General features: G+C 36.6%; 1 protein-coding gene across 7 annotated transcripts in view; it reads right to left on the bottom strand.

Moving 5' to 3' along the window:
* Nucleotides 1–23134, bottom strand: part of SUPT3H (SPT3 homolog, SAGA and STAGA complex component) — a 452287-nt gene that overhangs the window by 224817 nt on the left and 204336 nt on the right. For all 7 annotated transcript variants that reach the window (XR_016394600.1, XR_016394601.1, XR_016394602.1 and 4 more), the window contains one exon: nucleotides 7638–7722. Coding sequence is in view for 4 of the 7 variants with exons in the window: in XM_089918658.1 (XP_089774784.1) it covers nucleotides 7638–7722 (85 nt within the window). In the remaining 3 variants the exon portion in view is untranslated. The remainder of the gene's footprint in view (nucleotides 1–7637; nucleotides 7723–23134) is intronic.

Raw genomic sequence — 23134 nt, 5'->3', positions numbered from 1 at the left:
AGTCGCACAATTTCCAGTTGGCACAAATCTGTACCTATTTTAATTAACTGATGCAACTCAGTCTGCAGAGAGGGTATTTTATGAATGGTCTGCATGTCTTTGGTAAATCTGAAATTCTTGGAAACTACACATTAGGCATTTAATAGGAGCTGCAGCCAGAACTGAGTTTCAGCACAGGTCAGAAATCCAAACTTGGCATAGGATCCAAGTAGCTAGCAGAGCTTAGCTTAAGTTAGGTAACAGGATACTAGCTGACCGGCAGCAATAAATGAAGAACACTAAAGGAAAAGCCTTGACACACATGGAAAGGAGGGAAGACACTGTTCTATACCTCTGCTAAGAAAACCATGTATAATAACATGAAACAGTGCTTTTAAGTTACTTGGAACTATAAACAATTTGTACTCTGAGATCCTCTTACCTTGAAGAGTTGAACAATGACTATTAGTAGAATATACTACAGGAAGAAAAAGAAGACATGCTGAGAGCTGGGAAAGGACTGGAAATTCTTTCCTGGTTGGTCCTCTAGGTTACGGCTGTAGCAAATTACCCAGGAGAATTGGCGGGGAAAACGTGGCTAAAGAGGCGATCTACTTAGAATATGCCCATTTTGTGTCACAGATTAAAAACTAAATACCTGTCATCTGCAATACAAACATGATTTCTTCAAAAAGAGAAGATACAATACTATTTCTTGAGGTATGAGGTAGTAATATGAGGGAAAACCCAGCTAAGTAACAGAAAATATTAAGAGCAATCGATCGGAAACAAGTGCCATTCAAAACAATTAGTAAATTTTCCACAACACACTCTTTAAAAAGAAGCAAAAAAGAAGGAAAGGAATCACTTTTCAAGACATACAATGTTCTATATTTTGAACAATGCTGTGTGTGTATATGTGTGCACATGTGTGTGTATATTCCACAAAGCAGGTGTGCTTTCAGTCTGTTTATGCTAAATATGTGGTACTTCATTTACTCTAGAGTAGAAACAGACAAATAAGCCAAGAATTTTTTCCCAGATGGTATTTGTGAATTTCTCTGTCCCATCCACGTAAACACAGAGTGGCGTGTTCCGGTTTGCTGAGTTACATATCCACGCTCTGACTTAGTACAAAGTCTGAATGTTTAGTCAGCTAAAAGACTGTTTCCATTCTGTGATTCATTAGGTCCCCATGGTACCTCTACTTCCTTTACTTTATGCAATCACAAATTATATTAGTTTGTCCTATTTTTATAACCCTTATAACTGAAGTTCTGCACAGGAAATTCTATTGCTATTTTAAAACATATTCATAAACCATTACTGAGGTGACATAAGTGACAGCCCCACAGAAGTGGTGATGAGGACTGAACATTGCCTTGCATGAGATCCTTCTACCAGGAAGATAAACTGTCCAATTAAAAAGCATTACAAGTAAGTGGGGTGGAGGAAGGGATGACTCAGTGTATGCTAATCCAGATGGGAGACTTAAGCAATCACTTTTGACACATATAAATACGTTATTAATTTTCATAACTAAAGACTATTAGAATAACCCTGAGAAAGTGGTTCTGATGTGAAAACAGTACAACAAATTGAGGAGCTTACTAGTTGCCTGGTAGATCATATAGTGAAAATCCAGTATGTTCTGAAATGGAATGGGAGATAGTCACACTTCGTGCATACAATGAAGCGGGTCCTCTGATATTTAATTCTGAATGAATAAAAAAATGAAAGCAGCTATATAGCCATCAGATGTCATGACAGTTTTGGAACTTGAAAGGATATTATTATTGACAGTATCATAATAGCAACTCTATCACACAATTTCAAGTTGGCATAAATCTTTACCTATTTCAAATAGATGTAGCTCACCCTGTGGAGTGGGAGAAGAGGGAAGCTTAGGATATGAAAATGTTTGCATCTTTCTGGAAAATTTGAAAGAGCATTTCAATGGATTTTTTCAATCCAATTCTAATCTAAATCATGCCATTCAATAGCCCTGTTATCTTAGAATTAATCACGCTAGTAACCATTTACTACTACTAACTTAGAGAAAGGGTACTATGCCTCAGAAACTTCACTAAGTCTTTAATATACAATATATCTAATTTTTATGACCCTCTATAACCACTGTAAAAAGTAAATTTAGTATTGTTATTTTACAAAATAAGAAAATTAAAAGTTTTGAAAACTCTCTCTACTGACAACTAATTAGTATTGCACTGAATCATAAAACTGCTGATATTCAACAATTCATGACTTATAAAAAAGGCAATTTCATTTGGTTCAAACTATTATATAACAAATAATTTCTGAAGTATAGTTCAACTTTAAAATCCTATGACTTTAATATTCTAACTTGTTCTTGAATAAAGTGAAAAGCTTTATATAGATTTTAAACTATATGTTTTCATGATTTAACATATTCTATAATCTTCACGCAGAACTCCAGTGAAGAACAGTTAACTGGGGCCTGAGCTGGTCACAACCTAGCAAGTGGAACAGAGTAGAGTTAGGTGGAATCACTCAGACTGGAAGGCAGGCCTGGCTGAAGAACTGAGAAAGAATCAGGGGTAGGATGAGAGGACACAGGTCTCAAATGGGAATCATAGGTCCAAGAAACAAGAGATGAAAGATTTAAAGCAAACCTCTTCCCAAATGAAACAACACACAACCGCTGCCAAAATGATCCAAGAGACTGAAGAATGGATTTTCTTCCCCTTGAAAGTTTTAGATTAAGGTATTAAAGGCCGGCAGTTGAGGAAAGAACGAGTCAACTGAAGTTCTAGCTCACTACCCCAGTACTTAAAGGTGCTTTTTGAACAGGAGACACAGCACCACAGAGGTTGTAAGAGTGGAATCACTTTCTTCCCTTCTAAATAGGCTGTAGCAAGAATCTAAATGCTTTTTATTTCTTCTATAAGTTATGTATTCCCTTTGATAGTACACTATCAAAGCACTTTGATAGATCACTCTGGCATTAACAGAGCAAAGTCATAGGGGGAAAAGGTATATCACATAAAAACAACTTCCTTATTATATTTGTCTATGAACTTCTCTGACATACATAACACTGTTTCCACAGCTTTTGAGGAAAACTAAAATTCCTTTAAAAAACATCATTTTCTTCCAAAATTAAAAAGTATGTTTTCTTGAAAAATTGAAATTGAAGATGGATATGGGAAATACAGCAACAATATGCTATATAAATCCATTAACACTGAATACTTTCCTGGTTAAGCAAATGAAGCCGGCCTGGTAAAAACCAGGTAGAAGTGGCTCCTGAGCTCAGATTTCCATATTAAAAGTCATACCTATGCTGTCAAACATTCCAATTTTAATCTTTCAAGAATAGCCAGAAATCCTAAGTTTTTATGTAAAAGTGATCTAATTTTAAAATGTTGGCAACTAAATTTGTATCTTAATATAGTGCAAGTAAAACCAGATTCTATGCTACATCTATGCATACACCAAGAGTTTTTTACCTCTATTCTGATGCTTACTTTCCTCAATTAAATTTAATAAATATATTAAATATATTTATTTGAATCCTATGAAAGATTTAACATATATTTTTATATAGACATGTATATAAAAAAACAAGAATTCCAGGCTAGATACCTCTTGTCAAAACCCCCATCTCTCCCTGTGAATATCAGCATTACCAGTTACCGTAAAGTTTAAAAATTAATTTATTTTAAAAAAATTTTAAATTCAATTTATTTAAACTAAAAAACAGTTCATCCCACTCTACCCCCTGCCTCTGGCAACCACCAATCTGTTTCTCTGTTTCTATGAAGTTGATTTGTTTTTCTTTTAGATTCCACAAATAAAAGGGCTCATACGGTATTTGTCTTTCTATGTCTGTCTTATTTCACTTGGCCTAATATCCTTGAGGTCCACTCACGGTATTGCAAATGGCAATGTTTCATTATTTCTTATGGCTCAGTAATATTCCACTGCAAAGTCATACCACAATCTCTTTACCTATTCATCCAGAGATGGATACTTAGGTTGTTTCCATATCTTGGCTACTACAAATAATGCTGCCACGAACATGGGCATGCATACATCTTTTTGAGTTAGTATTTTCATTTCTTTGGACAAATACCCAGAATTGGACTTGCTGGATGATATGGTAGTTCTGTCTTTAATTTTCTGAGAAACCTCCATACTGCTTTCCATAGTGGCTGCACAAATGCACAATCCAACAACGCACAAGGGCTCCCTTACTCCACATCCTCACCATCACTTGCTATTTTTAGTCTTTCTGATGACAGTCATTCTGACAAGTGTGAGGTGATATCTCATTTGGTTTTGATTTGCATTTCCCTGATGGCTAATGATGGTGAGCATCTTTTCAGGTACATGTTGGCCAGCTGTCTGTCTTCTTTGGAAAAGTGTCTATTCAGATCGTCTGCCCATTTATTGTTTATTTTTTGCTATTGAGTTGTATGACTTCTTCATATATTTTGAATATTAGCCCCTTATCAGATATACGATTTGCAGACATTTTCCTCCATTCAGTAGGTTACCTTTTCATTTTGTTGATGGTTTCCTTTGCTGTGCACAAGCTTTTTAGTTTGATGTAGTCTTACTTGTTTATTTTTGCTTTTGTTTTTGGGGTCACATTCAAAAAATCATCGCCAAGACCTATGTCAAGGAGCTTAGTGCTTATGTTTTCTTCTAGGCATTTCATGGTTGTAGGCCTTACATCTAAGTCTTTAATCCATTTTGAGTTAATTTTTGTGTACAGTGTAAAAGAGCATCTAAGTTTTATTCTTTTGCATGTGGCTCTCCAATTTTGACTGCTTTCTCATAAATTAATTGACCATATATGTGGGTTATTTCAGGGCTCTTATTCTGTTCCACTGATCTATGTGTATGTTTCAGGCCAACACTTGTTAGAATGGCTATTATGAAAAAGTCATGAGATAACAAGTGCTGGTGAGGATGTAGAGAAAAGGGAATCCAGTACTTTAAAACTGTTGTGCTATTTCCTTCTAGTCTACATATTTTCATGAAAATTCTGCTGTCTTTCAAATCACTGTTCCCCTATGGTAATAAATCTGGGTGCTTTTAAAATTTATATTATGCCGTTCATAGTCAGCAGTTTGAACATGCATTTCTTTGGGCTCATCCTTTTTGGAGTTTGCTCAGCTTCTTAAATCTATAGATTTACGTATTTTAGTAAATTCCAGACGTTTTCAGCCATTATGTAATTATACAGAAAGCCTATTTGCAATAGCAAATAAGAAGGTTAAATACTTAGGAATATATCTAACAAGAAATACGTGAAGCCTATAAAAAGAAATGTTAAAACACTCATGTAAGACACAAAAATAGTCTTCAAAAAATGTAGACATTCCTTTTTCTTAGGCTGACTCAACATTAAGATGCAGTTCTCTTTAAACTGATTTATAAATTCACAAAATCCCCATAAAAATACCAGCAAGTTATTTTATGGAGCTAGAAAATTCAATACTAATGTTCACATGGAAAAATAAACATATAAGAATAATCAGGAACACACTGAGAAAAATTAGAAGGGGCGTCTAGCTGTAACAATCTTTAAGATATACCATAAAACCAATATAATTTAAAATGTTGTATTAGCACATGCGTAGACAAATAAACCATCGGTATAGATTATAAAATCAGAAATAGACCCCAATACATATGCTAATTTAGTAATGATAAAGGAGGCATCTCAAATCATTAGGGAAAGTAGATACTTTTTAATAAATGATGATGGTATAACTGGGTAGTCATTTGGAAAAATCTATAGTTAGATCCATATCTCACACAATAACAAGAATAAACCACAAATGGTTAGGAATCTAAATGTTAAAAATGAAACCATACAGGTACTAGAAAACAATATGGATGAACTTCTCTTTAAACTCAGTATAAGAAAAGTGTTCCTAACTATAACTCAAAATCCAAAGGAAATAAAAGATTGATGCATGTGACTACATTAAAATAAAAATACTTGTATGCCTCCCCAAAGCTCATAAAAACAAAGTCAAAAGATAACTGTAACTGACACAGAAGAAGAATATATTTGTATCATATGCCACAAACAAAGGACTGATATACCTAATATTTATGAGACACAGGACCAAAAACTTGATAGAAAAATGAGGAAAGGACATGAAAGTGTTCCTAGTGGCCAACACTGAAACAACCTGAGAAATAAAAATAAATAATAATATTACTGCATAATGAACAGAAGAATAAAATTTAAATACACATTACTCCATACATACGTACATTAAAAATTAAATAAATGGTGATAAAGAATAGCTATTTCTTTCAGAATAACTGCAATTAAAAGATAAAAGGAAAGAAGAAAATAGAAAAGCATTACTATGCAAATACCACAGTAATAACGGTCTCAGACTACACCCACTGATGAATGTTAAAATTAATAGGCAAAATTTTTCAGAGAAACAGTATTTGCATAGTCACAAAATATCTCCCACAAGACATTTATTAACAACAAAATGAAAAAAACAACAACTTCACTATAGTGGAAAAATTCAACATATACCACTTTACCCAAGTTATCAAGGTTAATTTAAGATCACAAACAACACATCAACAACATGAACCCACTGATATGATACAGTGAGAAAAGCCCATCACTTCTGTGGTATTCTTGACAAAAAGGCATAGCCACATTCTAACCATAAGAAAACATTAGACCAATTGACAAAGAAGAGCATTCTACAGAATAATTGTCTAGTACTTTTCAAAAATGTCAAGGTCATGAAAGACTTTAAAGAAAGACTGAGGAACTATCACAGATAGAAGACCACAGAGACATGACAGCTCACTACAGTGTGTTATCCTGGATTAGCTCCTGGAACAGAAAAGGGACACTAATGGGAAAACTGATGAAATTCATATAAGGTTGGTAATTTTATTAACAGTATTGTACCAATGTTATTCCTGGTTTTGATAATTGTACTATGGTTATGCAAGATGTTAACATAGGAATGTGAATTGTATCTGAGAATTCTCTGTAATATTTGTGCAATTCTCTTTCCAGACATGTAAAATTCAGAATAAAAATTTTTTAAAAAGTTCTGAAAAAACTATACTGATATAATGATAAAAAACAGATCAGTGGGGCTTCCCTGGCGGCGCAGTGGTTGAGAGTCCACCTGCCGATGCAGGGGACATGGGTTCATGCCTGGGTCCGGGAGAATCCCACATGCCGCGGAGCGGCTGGGCCCGTGAGCCATGGCCGCTCAGCCTGTGCATCTGGAGCCTGTGCTCCGCAACGGGAGAGGCCACAACAGTGAGAGGCCTGCGTACCGCAAAAAACAAAAAACAAAAAACCAGATCAGTGTTATCTGAGGTCAGGAGTGGGAGAAAAGACTGATTACACAGGGTTACAAAGGGATGTTTTTGGTTCATGGAAATATTTCTATATAATGATTGCATTGCTAGTCACATGACAATATTCATCTGTCAAAAGTCATGCACTGGTGAAATTTTGTTACATGAAAATTATACTCTAATACAGCTGACAAAAAAAGAATTCCAAATGTAAAAAAAAAAAATTCTTAAAAATATCTTGGGTTGTGATGCCAATATAAGTGGAATGCAGAGAAGAGATACCAAATAAGATTATATGCTCTTACCAGGTTAATTAACTGAGTGTGTACTACATCTTCTACCAAAACTGCTGTTTCATGAAGAGGTCTCCTAGAATCACCTAGAGAAAACCTGCAAAGAAAATCAAACATACCAATATTAAGGACTGTAAAACTAAGAAAGGCAAAAGTGAAAAATATTTATCATGATACTGTTTAATAAAGTACAAATTGTCCTCTCAAATGACAGAGTACGTATACAATTTTCTATGGACAAAGAATTGCATCTTTCCTACATAAGCTGAAACTTCCAGAGAAAAGTGCAGTGTCATCAATGTTATTTCTTGACTTGTGTAGGCATTTTTGAGGGCATTTACTATTTCAAAATGCAAAATTTTAAAGACAACCACTTCATAATACTGGCAACCAGAAAACTGTTACCATACCCAAATAACCAATACAGCTGGTCCTTCATATCTTCAGGCTCTGCAGGTTCCTCGGATTCAACCAACCACCAATTGAAAATATTTGAAATAAAAAAAAAATCCACAAAGTTCTGAATAGCAAAACTTGATTTTGCCACGTGGTGGCAACAATTCACATATCATTTACATTGTATTTACAATTATTTACATGGCATTTACTTTGTATGAGGTATTATAAGTAATCTAGGGACAATTTAAAGTATATGAAAATTTCCCCAAAGAAGATATACAGATTGACAATAAACACATGAAAGGATGCTCAACATCACTAATCATTAGAGAAATGCAAATCAAAACTACAATGAGATATCACCTCACCCCAGTCAGAATGGCCATCATCAAAAAATCTACAAACAATAAATGCTGGAGAGGGTGTAGAGAAAAGGGAACCCTCTTGCACTGTTGGTGGGAATGTAAATTGATACAGCCACTATGGAGAACAGTATGGAGGTTCCTTAAAAAACAAAACATAGAACTATCATATGACCCAGCAATCCCACTGCTGGGCATACACTCTGAGAAAACCATAATTCAAAAAGAGTCATATACCACAATGTTCATTGCAGCCCTATTTACAATAGCCAGGACATGGAAGCAACCTAAGTGTCCATCAACAGATGAATGGATAAAGAAGATGTGGCACATATATACAATGGAATATTACTCAGCCATAAAAAGAAATGAAATTGAGTTATTTGTAGTGAAGTGGATGGACCTAGAAACTGTCATACAGAGTGAAGTAAGTCAGAAAGAGAAAAACAAATACCACATGCTAACACATATATATGGAATCTAAAAAGAAAAAAAAATGGTTATGAAGAACCTAGGGGCAGGATAGGAGTAAAGACGCAGATGTAGAGAATGGATTTGAGGACATGGGGAGGGGGAAGGGTAAGCTGGGACGAAGTGAGAGAGTGCCATGGACACACATACACTACCAAATGTAAAACAGACAGCTAGTGGGAAGCAGCCGCATAGCACAGGGAGATCAGCTCCGTGCTTTGTGTCCACCTAGAGGAGTGGGATAGGGAGGGTGGGAGGGAGACGCAAGAGGGAGGAGATATGGGGATATATGTACACATAAAGCTGATTCACTTTGTTATACAGCAGAAACTAACACACCATTGTAAAGCATTATACTCCAATAAAGATGTTAAAAAAAAAAAAAGAAAAAGAGACATGGGATAGTCATAAGTAGATCACTTTCACTGAATTTCCTTGTCCAAGATTCACTTAGGAAGGCAAAGTGGGTTATTTTGAGGGGCATTTGAAGAAAATGGTAAGTTTAACATTACCATGGAAGACTGTGTGTAAATATTACAAATAATAATTCTGTTATTAAAGTAAAAAAAAAGTATATGGAAAGATGTGCATAGGTTATATAGTAAATGTTTGTCATTTTATATAAGGGACTTGAGCATCTGACCATTTGGGTATCTGCAGGGGGTTCTTAGAACCAATCTCCCTCAGACACTGAGGGACAACTGTACAGTAACACAATAGCCACATAGAAAACTAAAAAAAGCATGTGATGTAATTAAAATGAAAACTGCTAAGAAAACTACATGTAAGTGGTGTAAACTATTATTTCAAATTATATACAAGCAGATTATCAAGAATGGATGACAAAGCTGATCTTAAAAGTCCTCTTCTCAATTTTCATATTGTGGACTAGATGGTCCTGGTAAAGAACATTGGAAATATACAGTAATATATTAAAAACTTATATTTAAAGCATACTTTAACCAGCACTAGAGAGAACAAAAAAGAAGTCAGAGAAAATGAGAAAACACAGTTCCACAGGATAAGAGAGCCCTGGAGCCAAAATTTATTCTGAAAGCATCTACTTCTTTATAGTAGCCTATAGCTTGGATTTCAACCGGCACAGTTTTCAAGGTGTAGGAAAGAACGCTGGGACCTCAAGAGAGGTTTGAGGAAACTACTCTGAAGTTGAGAAAAGCAATGCCCAGATGGTGATACTTTCAGTGTGTGAACTAGGAAAATACCACTCCAAGGAAGGCACTTTGCCTGTCTTACCCCAGGCTGAGTGAAAGAGAAAAAAAATGTGGTATTGGCACAAACAGACTATAGGAAAAGAACAGAGAGCCTAGTAATAAACATATAATGGTCAACTGATTTTCAATAAGGGTGGCAAGAGCACCCAATCTGGAAAGGACAGTCTTTTCAACAACTGGTGCAGGGAAACAAGATGTCCACATGCAAAAGAATGAAGCTGGACTCTTACCTTGTACCATATATTAAAATAAACTCAAAATAGATCAAAGACCTAAAACTATAAAACTCTTAGAATAAAACAGAAGGGGAGATCTTCATGACCTTGGATTTGGCGAAGGTTTCTTAAGTGTGACACCAAAAGCACAGGCAACAAAAGAAAAAAAATAAATTGGACTTCATCAAAATTAAAACCTTTTATAAATCAAAGAACACTATTAAGAGAGAGAAAAGATAACCCACAGAATGGGAAAAAAAATGTTTGAAACTCATATATCAGATAAATAACAAGCATATACAAAGAACGCCCACAACGCAAAAAAAAAAAAAACAACAAACAACCCAACTTAAAAATGGGCTATAGACTTGAATAGATATTTCTCCAATGAAAATAAACAAATGGCCAATTTCAAATGAAAAGATGCTCAAAATCATTAGCCATTAGGGAAATGCAAATAAAAAAACATGGAGATACCACTTCAAACCCATAAGAATGGCTATTATCAACAAAATGGAAAACAGTAAGTGTTGGCTAGGATATGGAGAAATTGAAAATGCTGTACATTGCTGGTGGGAATGCAAAATGGTGCAGCCACTGTGGAAATGTGCATGATATGTAGACACCACCTGAAACTGAACAGCTGTAGTGTTATAGTCCCCTTCTGGAACATCCCTGAAAGACACTGGTAAAGGGAAATCCTCCCAGTGCACAGAACTTACAGCAGTGCACTTAGTTGTTTACTTGAAAGAAGAAGTAGTTAGATGTGTAATTTTATACTGATTCATGGGCTATGACCAATGAGTGGCTAATGTAAGGGACATGGAAGGAGTATGTTTGGGAAGTTGGGAAGTTTGGGGAAGAGGTAGACAGATGTCTCTAAATAGGCAAAACAACAACAACGTGAAGACGTCAACTATATTTCAATTTAAAAAAACTAAGAAAAAAGTGAAGATATCTGTGTCTTGTGTGAATGCTCATAGGTGACCTCAGCAAAGGAAGACTTTAACAATCAAGTGGATACCATCAGCTTTTCCCGAATCGCCCCATCATTGCCCAATGGGCTATGAACAAGGTGGCTGTGGTGGGAAGGATGGACTTCCACTCACCAAGGCCACTGCTGAGTGTCCATCTGTCAGCAGCAGAGATCAACACTGAGTTCCCTATATGGTATCATTCCCCAGGGTGATCAGTCAGCTACCTGGTAACAGGTTGATGCCATTAGACCACTTCCATCATGGCAGTGGAAGTGTATTATTCCTACTGGAATAGACACTCTGGATATGGAACTGGCATCCCTGCATGCAATGCTTCTGCAAAAATTACCATCTGTGGACTTAGAGAATGCCTATCCACGGTCATAATATTCTATACAGCATTGATTCTGATCAAGAAACTCACTTAACAGCAAGAGAAGGGCTACACTGGGCCCACACTTATGGAATTCACTATTCTTACATGTTCCCCACCATCATGAAGCAGCTGGTTTGACGGAATGATGAAATGGCCTTTTGAAGACTGAGATACAGTGCCAGCAAGTTGGTAATACCTTGTAGATCTGGAGCAAGGTTTTCCAGAAGACTATACAGTCTAGAACCAGCATCTAATATGGTGCTGCTTCTCCCACACATAGAATTCACAGGTCTAGGAATCAAAGGATAGAATGGGAGAGGCACCACTCATTATTACTCCTAGAGACCCACTAGCAAAATTGTTGCTTTCCGTTCCCATGGCCTTACGATTTACTGGCCTAGAGGTCTTAATTCCAGAGGGAGGAATGCTTTCACATTTATGCCACTGACACAATTATTCCATTGAAATGCAACTTAAGACTGCAGCTGAGTCACTGTGGATTCCACATGCTTCTGAATCAACAAGCAAAGAAGGAGTTACTGTGTTGGCTGGGGTGAGTGATACTGACTACCCAGTGGAAAATAGACTGGTACTCCACAGTGGAGGTAAGAAAGAGTATTTCTGGAATATAGGAGATCCCTTAGGACGTCTCACAGTACTACCATGCCCTACCATGTGATTAAGGTCAATGGAAAACTACAACCCAATCCAGGAAGGACTACTAATAGCTCAGATCCTTCAAGAATGAAGGTTTGGGTCACTCCACCAGTTAAAGAACCACAACCAGCTGAGGTGCTTGCTGAAGGCAGGGGAATACAGATTAGGTAGTGGAAGAAGGTAGTTATTAATACCAGCTACAACCATATGACCAGTTATAGAAAGAGGATTGTAACGGTCATGAGTATTCCCTTATTTTGTTATGAATACGTTTGTGTGTGTGTGTGAATGTGAGTGTCGGGGAAATATCTGTTTCCTTCCCTCTCTTATTCCCTCCTCATGTAACATAAAATGTATTGGCCTTACAGTATTTGTTATTCATTTTACATCATAGTATTTAAGCTAGGAACACCAAGGAGCAGTATAAACATCACTCGAGGACTTGACCTCATCTTCTGGGGACGGGGTTAGCACATTCTCAGTTGTGTGCTGGATAGCTATCACATTAGGCAGAACTATGACCTTGTTACTGTCTTTATGTGGAGACTAAGTATAGTTTAAGGAGATATGGGTGCCCAAATTGATACGGGTGTGGTTAATTTTACGGCTCAGTTTGACTGGGCCATGGGGTAGTTAACATTAGTTTGATATGTATTTGCAGGTATTTATGCGTGAGATTAACATTTGAATCCGTAAACTGGGTAAGGCAGATTACCCTCTCCAATGTGGGTGTGCCTCATCCAATCTATTGAAGGCCTGAACAGAACAAGAGGAGGAGTAAGGGAGAATTCACCCTCTGCCTATCTTCAAGCTGGGACATTGGTCTTTGCCTGCCTTTGAACTCATTTTGGGACACCATCAGCTCTACTGCTTCTCAGATTTTCATACTGTAGTTTTACCCTCCCCTCATCACATTTTATGTTGTTCATTTCACAATGTACATCTTTTACCTTGTGTATCATTAACAAATTATTGTAGTTATGATTATTTTTACTACTTTGGTCTTATAACCTTCATACTAGATGTATAACTGATTTACCCACCATTAAAACATTTGTGTATTCTGAATTTAAGCAGTGGAATTTGTACTTTTATACATTTTACTATTACTGACTAGTATCCTTTCATTTCAGTTCAAAGAAGTCCCTTTAACTTTTCTTATAGGCTAGTCTAGTGCTTATGAACTCCTTCAACTTTCACTTGTCTGGAAAATTCTTTCTCTCTCTTACAGTTCTGAAGGAAAACTTTGCTGGGTATACTTTTTTTGGCTGCCAGGAAAGCAAGAGCAAAACATAAATCTATTAGGGCTTCCCTGGTGGCGCAGTGGTTGAGAGTCTGCCTGCCGATGCAGGGGACACGGGTTTGTGCCCCGGTCCGGGAGGGTCCCACATGCCGTGGAGCGGCTGGGCCCGTGAGCCATGGCCGCTGAGCCTGCGCGTCCGGAGCCTGTGCTCCACAACGGGAGAGGCCACAACAGTGAGAGGCCCGCGTACCACAAAAAACAAACAAAAAAACCCCATAAATCTATTAATATAATTAACTCCATAAAATATGAAAATAGAAAAACTATATGATCATATCAATAGACGTAGGAAAGTCACTAAACAACCGTTCACACAAAAATTTTAGCAAAGTACAACTAAAAAGATTTTCTTTAATCTGATGAAGAGAATCTACCAAAAACCATATAGAGAACAACATACTCAGAAGCATTCAAACCTTTTGAAATTCAGACCAATATAAGGATTCCCACTATCACCACTTTTTTTTTTTTTTTTGCGGTACACGGGCCTCTCACTGTTGTGGCCTCTCCCGTTGCGGAGCACAGGCTCCAGACGCGCAGGCTCAGCGGCCATGGCTCACGGGCCCAGCCGCTCCGCGGCACGTGGGATCTTCCCGGACCGGGGCACGAACCCGCGTCCCCTGCATCGGCAGGTGGACTCTCAACCACTGCGCCACCAGGGAAGCCCTATCACCACTTTTAATCAATATAATACTTAAGATTACAGCGACAACATAAGGCAAGAAAAGGTTTAAACTATATAAGTATTGAAAAGAAAAAACTAAACTGTTCTTATTCACATATAATCTGAGTATCTACACAGAAAACTCAAAATAATGGGGAGACAAATTATTTCAAATAATAAAGGAAGCCAGCAAGTTTTTCAACTATAAGAGCAATCTAAATATCATCCACACAAAGGCAGAACTCATTGAAACAGACAGCAGAGGGGTGGTTACCAGGGGCTGGGAGTGGGGGAAACAGGGAGATGGTGCTTAAAGGGTACAAACTTCCAGTTAGAAGATGAATACATTCTGGGAATGTTACATACAGCACAGTGATCATAGTTAACAGTACTATACTATACACTTAAAAGCTGATAAGAGAGTAAGTCATAAATGTTCTCACCGCAACAATGAAATGGTAACTGTGTGACATAATAAAGGTGTGAGCTAAAGCTATGGTGGTAATCATTTTGTAATAAACAAGTATATCAAATCAACATGTGTACTCCTTAAACTTATACAATATCAATCATATCTCAATAAAGTTGGGGAAAACAGCACACAAAGATAGAAAATGCAATTAAAAATATATAAATTGGCTCTAAACTTTATGTGAGAGAGTCAAGACCCAAGAATAGTCAAGACACTTTTGAAGTACAAAGTAGAAGGAGATTTCCTACAAGACTTATTATAAAGCCATAGTAATTAAGGTAGTGTGGTACTGGTGCAAGGAAAAACAAATAAACCAACAGAACAGAAAGAGAATAAAAAGTCCCCATCAGAGAGTAAACTCCACAATGGCAAAAATCTTGTGTTATGTTCACTGACATATTCAATATTTAATTCTTTGGGCTGCCGGAACAAAGTTTCTCTTCCATTATTTTAAGTTAATTTAAATCGCACCAAAGAAGAAGTACAAAGTTATCAAAGGGAAATAATTGACTCAAACATAAAACAATGAATGCAATTCACATCTCTAGTAAAAAGAATACTTTAAAATACTTCTTATATAAAATGTACAAATAATTACCAAGTTTTACCTCAAGCTTTTATATACTTTTCTATTAAAAATAATCATTAACATAAACATGTAAAGTACTTAAAACCAGCTAAAGATATAAATACGGATGGGATTTTGATTAGTATATTATTTTAATTTTCAGGGTTGTTAGTTCTTCAGCTTAAATTTGCATTTTTTCTCATATCACTTCTGCTAAGTTTATTTTCCCAAATGCAGAAAGCTAGATATTGTCTTAATGGTTTCTGGAAAATAGAAATGAAAGCCACTGTACCTAGCCATAGTCACCTCTTTTTGCTCTGCAATGTATATAATATTTTTAAGTCACTTAAAGACAAAATCCAGGTAATTGGTACTTATACATATCTTTTGATTTCCCCTCCCCCCATTAAACACCTATCTTATTACTCACTGATGCCTTGACTGATTTGTCTTGGGTCTATTCCCAACCAAAAAGGTCTGATGCTCAAACCCTTCACATACTGCCTAGATGCCTGTAACAACACCAGTACTGCTGGACCAGCTTCCACTAAAGGTCTTTCAGGAAACGTTCCTGAAAAAGTTGTCCCTCCCCTGGTCTTCTGCAGTAGCTTCGTTGCTATAACACACAAGACTCTATTTTAGTTATCATGTAACTTTGATAACTATGGTCACAACAAGTAAGTCCAGAGCATTCTTGCTGGACTCCACTTAATCAAGACAGTGGCACAGCTACTTATACCCTATCCTCTCACCCAAACAGGATTGGTTTTATTCAATTCCAGGATCAAATGTTTCAGTGATCACTAGGGCAGCTGACTCTGCAATTCCCTTGTCAAGTGCATAATGAAAGTAAGAAATAAGCAAGACTATTCATGAAGTGAAGTTATACTTCTTATTCTGTACACTTAGAAGAGGATGTATGCTGAACGAAACCATGGGATACTGTTCCAAAAATTCTGCTGAACTTACCACTAAGCCTTTCAGTATTTTTGGGTGCTATGTGTAAGCCTAACAGTCTAAAATTGGGAGATAGCCTTTACATAGACATCTGTTAAAGTAAAAAGAAAAATCTATTAGTAGAAAGTACAGAGTAAAACAGAGTAAGACCTAGTTACAGAAACATTTCCAAAACACAGAAAACAAATTTTAAAAAATACACACTGAATATTACTACTCACTATGCATTTCCAAAAAACAACAAAACTTCATTTCAATAGTTTCTAACCTCAGTTAAAAAAGAAAATAAAGTTTTTTTAAAAAAAGGAAGGAAGATGCTAGGTATTTGCTATCTTACTCTCTATTGAACCCCTATTTGACATCTTTAGTTAGTAATTTATGCCTAGATGCTTCCTGAGTATGGTGACACACTTTCAATGTCTCTGGAAACTCTGACACATTATTCTTTATCAGAATCTTTTGCTAACCTCCAGATCCTATGTAAATGTATATATCTGATGATGTATCTACCCACAGACCCATTCTTCATACATCCACTTAACCAACTGTTGAAAAGAAATCAATCCCAAATTCTATTTTTTAAAATAATTATAATAGACTTCATTTTTTAAAGCAGTTATAGAAAAAGTGAGTGGAAAGTACAGAGAGGTTTCATATATCCCCTCATCTCCCTCCATGCCCAGTTTCCTATTATTAACATTTTGCATTAGCGAGCCAGTATTGATTGATACGTTATTATTAACTAAAGTCCAGAGTTTACATTAAGGGTAACTCTGCATGAGTTTCTCTATTGGTTTTGACAGATGTATAATGATATGTATACACTATTACAGTATCATACAAATGGTTTCACTACAAATCCTCTGTGCTCTGCCTATTCATCCCTTCCTCCTTTGCAATCCCTGGCAATAACTCATCTCTTTACTGTCTCCATAGTTTTGTCGTTTCCAAAATGTCATAGAGTTGCAAACATATGGTATGTAGCCTTTTCAGACTGGCTTCTTTCACTTAGCATTATGTATTTAAGATTCCTTCATGTCTTCATGGCCTGATAACTCTTTCTTATTACTAAATGATATTTCACTGTATGGATATACCATGGTTTGTTTATCCATTTGACTACTGAAGGACATACTAGTTGCTTCCCAGTTTTAGCAATTCTGAATAAAGTGACTATAAACATTCATGCAAGTTTTGTGTGGACGTAACTTTTCAAGTCATGTGGGTAACTAGCAAAGAGTGTGTTTATTGTATCATATAATAAGAGTATGTTTAGTTTTGTAAGAAACTGCCAAGCTGCCTTCCAAAGTGTCTGTACCGCTCTGCATTCCCATCAGCAATGAAGGAGAGTTGCTGTTGCTCCACATCCTCTCCAACACTGGGTGTTTGGGATTTTAGTCATTCTAATGGCTGTGTAGTGACATTTTTTTTTTTTTTTTTTTTGCGGTACGCGGGCCTGTCACTGTCGTGGCCTCTCCTGTTGCGGAGCACAGGCTCCAGACGCGCAGGCTCAGCGGCCATGGCTCACGGGCCCAGCCGCTCCGCGGCACGTGGGATCTTCCCAGACTGGGGCACGAACCTGTATCCCCTGCATCGGCAGGCGGACTCTCAACCACTGTGCCACCAGGGAAGCCCTGTGTAGTGCTATTTCATTGTTGGTTTAAGTTGCAATTAATTCCTTAATGATGTATGATGTTGAGCGTCAACCCCAAATTCTTTTAATGGCTGTAACTGTAAGAAGAACAAACTTTTCCAGTAAGCATATACAACACGTGTATATTTTTCTCTTTTTAAATCATACAAACATACGTGTGATATTAGTACAAAAACACTATAAAACAAAAGAAATTTCAAAGGAGGTAAAAATGTATCAAACAATATTTTTAAATAAGTATTATTTTCTTTATTGAAATGAGAAAACTTTTTTGATCTGATTAAATACATATATATAAATTATTAGCATTACCAACACTCCCAGTTTGCCTGAGACAGGGATTTTCCAAATTATTTTCTACCAAAGAAATCGGCCTAATTAATACTAAAAGGTCATGACATATTTTTTTATCAAAAAAAAAAAAAAAAGCCAGAAAATTTTCTTAAGGGAATGAATGAATAATACATAAAATGTGTATACTATTTACTTTCAAACAAATACCCTATTATTTTTGTTCTAGGGTCGCAAAAAAGCACCTGGGGAATTTGACCCTTCATTTGGAGATAATGCCTTTCCATGCTGTTCAGTTGAGGACTAAGGCAGGGTACTCAGTGCAGGAGGATTAGCAACCCAGCTGAGTCTCCTTGTAGTCACTGCCTCCACTCAAAGAAGAAACGGCACCAGCTGAATGAGGGGCCAGAGATGCGAGCTGAGAATAAACAGATACAATTCATATGGCCAGTATCCAATTAGGAAGATTACAATAATGCAGCGCCAAGTCTCACTGCATCCTGGTCATCAGCTACAAAGAAGAGGCAATCAGCTATGATGAAAAGAAATTAGACTGAAAGTTAGATGACCTGGTTCTGGTTCCTACTCTGTGACTAAGTAGTACTGTAACCTCGGGCAAGTAGCATTTCTGGGTACCTCAGTTCCTCCACAATGAAAGGAGGGGACTGGATTCAGTGATTTTAAAGATGTGCTTTCAGATATTTATTCTGGGTATGCAAGCAGCTATAATCCTTAAATCCCAAAAACTTTTGTCTTCAAGAATTATAAGAAAATTATATTTTAAGAAAATCACTTTTATAACTCTTGTAAGAAAATTAAATCTTACTAAACTGAGTAAATTGGGCAACAGTCATGAAATTAAGAAAAAAATTTAATGGGTAACGCAGAATAAAATAAACAAATAAAAACAATTAGAGGAAGAGCAATAAAGCTAAATTTATTCCTGTCCTATATGTGGAAATAATTTCCAAGAAACATTCCACTGCCCTCTAAAAGACATTAAAAACAAAACAAAACAAAACAAGATAGTGCCTGTACTTGGAGAATGTATCACAGAATTCTATATTATTCTTCTTTAGTATATTTGACAGGGTCAGCTTTTGAGTCTAAAATACTTGTTTTCAAATTTTCAAGCCCTGATTAAGAACACAGTGGAAGGACTGAGTACGTTTTAATTAAAGGGATTCTTCAATTAAAGAGATCCTTTCACAATGTATATCAAGGCATCACATTGTACACTTTAAATAACTTAACAATTTGTCAGTAATACTTCAGTAAAGCTGGGGTGTGGGGACAGAGTCTGAAAAAGAAGCCAAGGAAGTAAGTTTAGTAAAAATCCATGACAGAGAGCGTGCTAGAACAGTCCTGAAGAACACAAGGCCAACAAGCAGATCTGCTCATAAAGATCCAGGAACTAAACATAAAAGGACAAAGAGACATTTCTTTACTACCTTGTGTGCGTCTTCTTGGATGCTGAGTTGCTTTCAGTACTTACCACTGGCTATAAACTCTAATGTGGTTAAATTATTCTGGATACTGTGGTTAAGTAATTGCTGTGGTCTTGGGAGCTAGTAACTGATTTTTTTTTTTTACTTCTGGTTTTCTGAACATTTTCTACCTCAGGTAATTGATATTACTTTGGAATGGACACTGTGACTACTGCTTGATGTAAGAAGGCCCTGGGTGACTTTCTGTCCCCAAAAGAAAGTTTCCTTATTCTCTTAAAACCACTTCTTTGATTATACTTTTATAGGCTAGGTATTACTATAATACCCAGGAATTTCTCCTAACTGGAATTAGAGTGAATAGCAGGCTGGAGCCCTAGCATACACTCCAGTCAGCTAACCTGGTACTAGACAGCACACGCAAACACAGACATCATACTGTTTATGTCATTCTTACCCAATATTTGTTGAGACTGATTTACCCTCTGTCCAAAGGGGAAAAAAAGTACAGAAGTTTGACCATGAGCAGTCATTTAAGGTAATCAGACAGTCATAAACACATGCAAATTCTCCTTACTCTTCAATTTTTAATACCACTAACCTTTGTAACTCTATGATTTTATCTACCTGTTTTCCAAAGGAAGAAATGAATTCAATTAGCAATGGCTCTGAGAAAGCCAAAGTGACAAGTAACTTAAAATAATTAAATACCTAAGACAATAGCCAGGACATGGAAACAAGCTAAGTGTCCATCGACAGATGAATGGATAAAGAAGATGTGGCACATACATACAATGGAATATTGCTCAGCCATTAAAAAAAACCCGAAATTGAGTTATTTAAAGTGAGGTGGATGGACCTAGAGTCTGTCATACAGAGTGAAGTAAGTCAAAAAGAGAAAAACAAACACCATATGCTAACATATATATGGTATCTAAAAAAAATGGTTCTGATGAACCTAGGGGCAGGACAGGAATAAAGACACAGACGTAGAGAATGGACTTGAGGACACGGGGAAGGGGAAGAGTAAGCTGGGACGAAGTGAGAGAGTAGCATTGCCATATATACACTACCAAATGTAAAATAGATAGCCAGTGGGAAGCAGCTGCACAGCACAGGGAGATCAGCTTGGTGCTTTGTGAACACCTAGAGGGGTGGGATAGGGAGGGCGGGAGGCAGATGAAAGAGGGAGGGGATATGGGGATATACATATGCATACAGCTGATTCACTTTGTTATACAGCAGAAACTAACACAACATTGTAAAGCAATTATACTCCAATAAAGATGTTAAAAAAAAAACCTAAGCCAACAGTTTTTCTAGATATGATCATTTATCTCATTGCTTGCTTGATTTTTCAACATCCATCCCCTGTCCTTTACTTTAGTATATATTCATATCTTACTAAAATGAACTTTGACAATATTTATAGAATTTTATAACCCTTTATGAAATAAGTATAAATATCTTAAGACATAAGAAAAGCAAGATTATGATTCCTATACACTAATGATGAAAAATCTGAAAGAGAAATTAAGAAAACACTCCCATTTACCACTGCAACAAAAAGAATAAAATACCTAGGAATAAACCTACCTAAGGAGACAAAAGACCTGTGTGCAGAAAATTATAAGACACTGATGAAAGAAATTAAAGATGATACAAATAGATGGAGAGATATAGCATGTTCTTGGATTGGAAGAATCAATCCAATCAATAGAATCATTGTGAAAATGACTCTATTACCCAAAGTAATCTACAGATTCAATGCAATCCCTATCAAATTACCAATGGCATTTTTCACAGAACTAGAACAAAAATATTCACAATTTGTATGGAAACACAAAAGACCCCGAATAGCCAAAGCAATCTTGAGAAAGAAAAACAGAGCTGGAGGAATCAGGCTCCCTGACTTCAGACTATACTACAAAGCAACAGTAATCAAGACAGTATGGTACTGGCACAAAAACAGAAATATAGGTCAATGGAACAGGGTAGAAAGCCAAGAGATAAACCCATGCACACATGGTCACCTTATCTTTGATAAAGGAGGCAAGAATATACAGTGGAGAAAAGACAGCCTCTTCAATAAGTGGTGCTGGGAAAACTGGACAGGTACATGTAAAAGAATGAAATTAGAACACTTCCTAACACCATACACAAAAATAAACTCAAAATGGATTAAGGACCTAAATGTAAGACCGGACACTATAAAACTCTTAGAGGAAAACATAGGCAGAACACTCTATGACATCAATCACAGCAAGATCCTTTTGGACCCACCTCCTAGAGAAATGGAAATAAAAACAAAAATAAACAAATGGGACCTAATGAAACTTAAAAGCTTTTGCACAGCAAAGGAAACCATAAACAAGATGAAAAGACAACCCTCAGAATGGGAGAAAATATTTGCAAATGCAGCAACTTCAAAAGGATTAATCTCCAAAACATACAAGCAACTCATGCAGCTCAATATCAAAAAAACAAACAACCCAATCCAAAAATGGGCAGAAGACCTAAATAGACATTTCTCCAAAGAAGATATACAGATTGCCAACAGACGCATGAAAGAATGCTCAATATCATTAATCATTAGAGAAATGCAAATCAAAACTACAATGAGATATCATCTCAAACCGGTCAGAATGGCCATCATCAAAAAATCTACAAACAATAAATGCTGGAGAGGGTGTGGAGAAAAGGGAACCCTCTTGCACTGTTGGTGGGAATGTAAATTGATACAGCCACTATGGGGAACAGTAGGGAGGTTCCTTAAAAAACTAAACGTAGGACTACCATATGACCCAGCAATCCCACTACTGGGCATATACCCTGAGAAAACCATAATTCAAAAAGAGTCATGTACCAAAATGTTCACTGCAGCTCTTTTTACAATAGCCAGGACATGGAAGCAACCTAAGTGTCCATCAACAGATGAATGGATAAAGAAGATGTGGCACAGATATACAATGGAATATTACTCAGCCATAAAAATGATCGAAACTGAGTTATTTGTAGTGAGGTGGATGGATCTAGAGACTGTCATACAGAGTGAAGTAAGTCAGAAAGACAAAAACAAATAATGTATGCTAACACATATATATGGAATCTAAAAAAAAAAAAAGAAAAGAAAAGAAAAAGATCAGAAGAACCTAGGGGCAAGACAGTAATAAAGATGCAGACCTACTAGAGAATGGACTTGAGGATACGGGGAGGGGGAAGGGTTAGCTGGGACAAAATGAGACAGTGGCATGGACATATATACACTACCAAACGTAAAATAGATAGCTAGTGGGAAGCAGCCACATAGCACAGGGAGATCAGCTCGGTGCTCTGTGACCACCTAGAGGGGTGGGATAGGGAGGGTGGGAGGAAGGGAGATGCAAGAGGGAAGAGATATGGGGACATATGTATATGTATAACTGATTCACTTTGTTATAATGCAGAAACTAACACACCATTGTAA

The sequence above is a fragment of the Delphinapterus leucas genome, chromosome 10, assembly GCF_059928025.1.
Source record: "Delphinapterus leucas isolate spDelLeu-1000000601 "Yukka" chromosome 10, BTC_Dleu_Yukka2, whole genome shotgun sequence".
Taxonomy (NCBI): Eukaryota; Metazoa; Chordata; class Mammalia; order Artiodactyla; family Monodontidae; genus Delphinapterus; species Delphinapterus leucas.
This window is presented reverse-complemented; position numbering and strand designations above follow the sequence as displayed.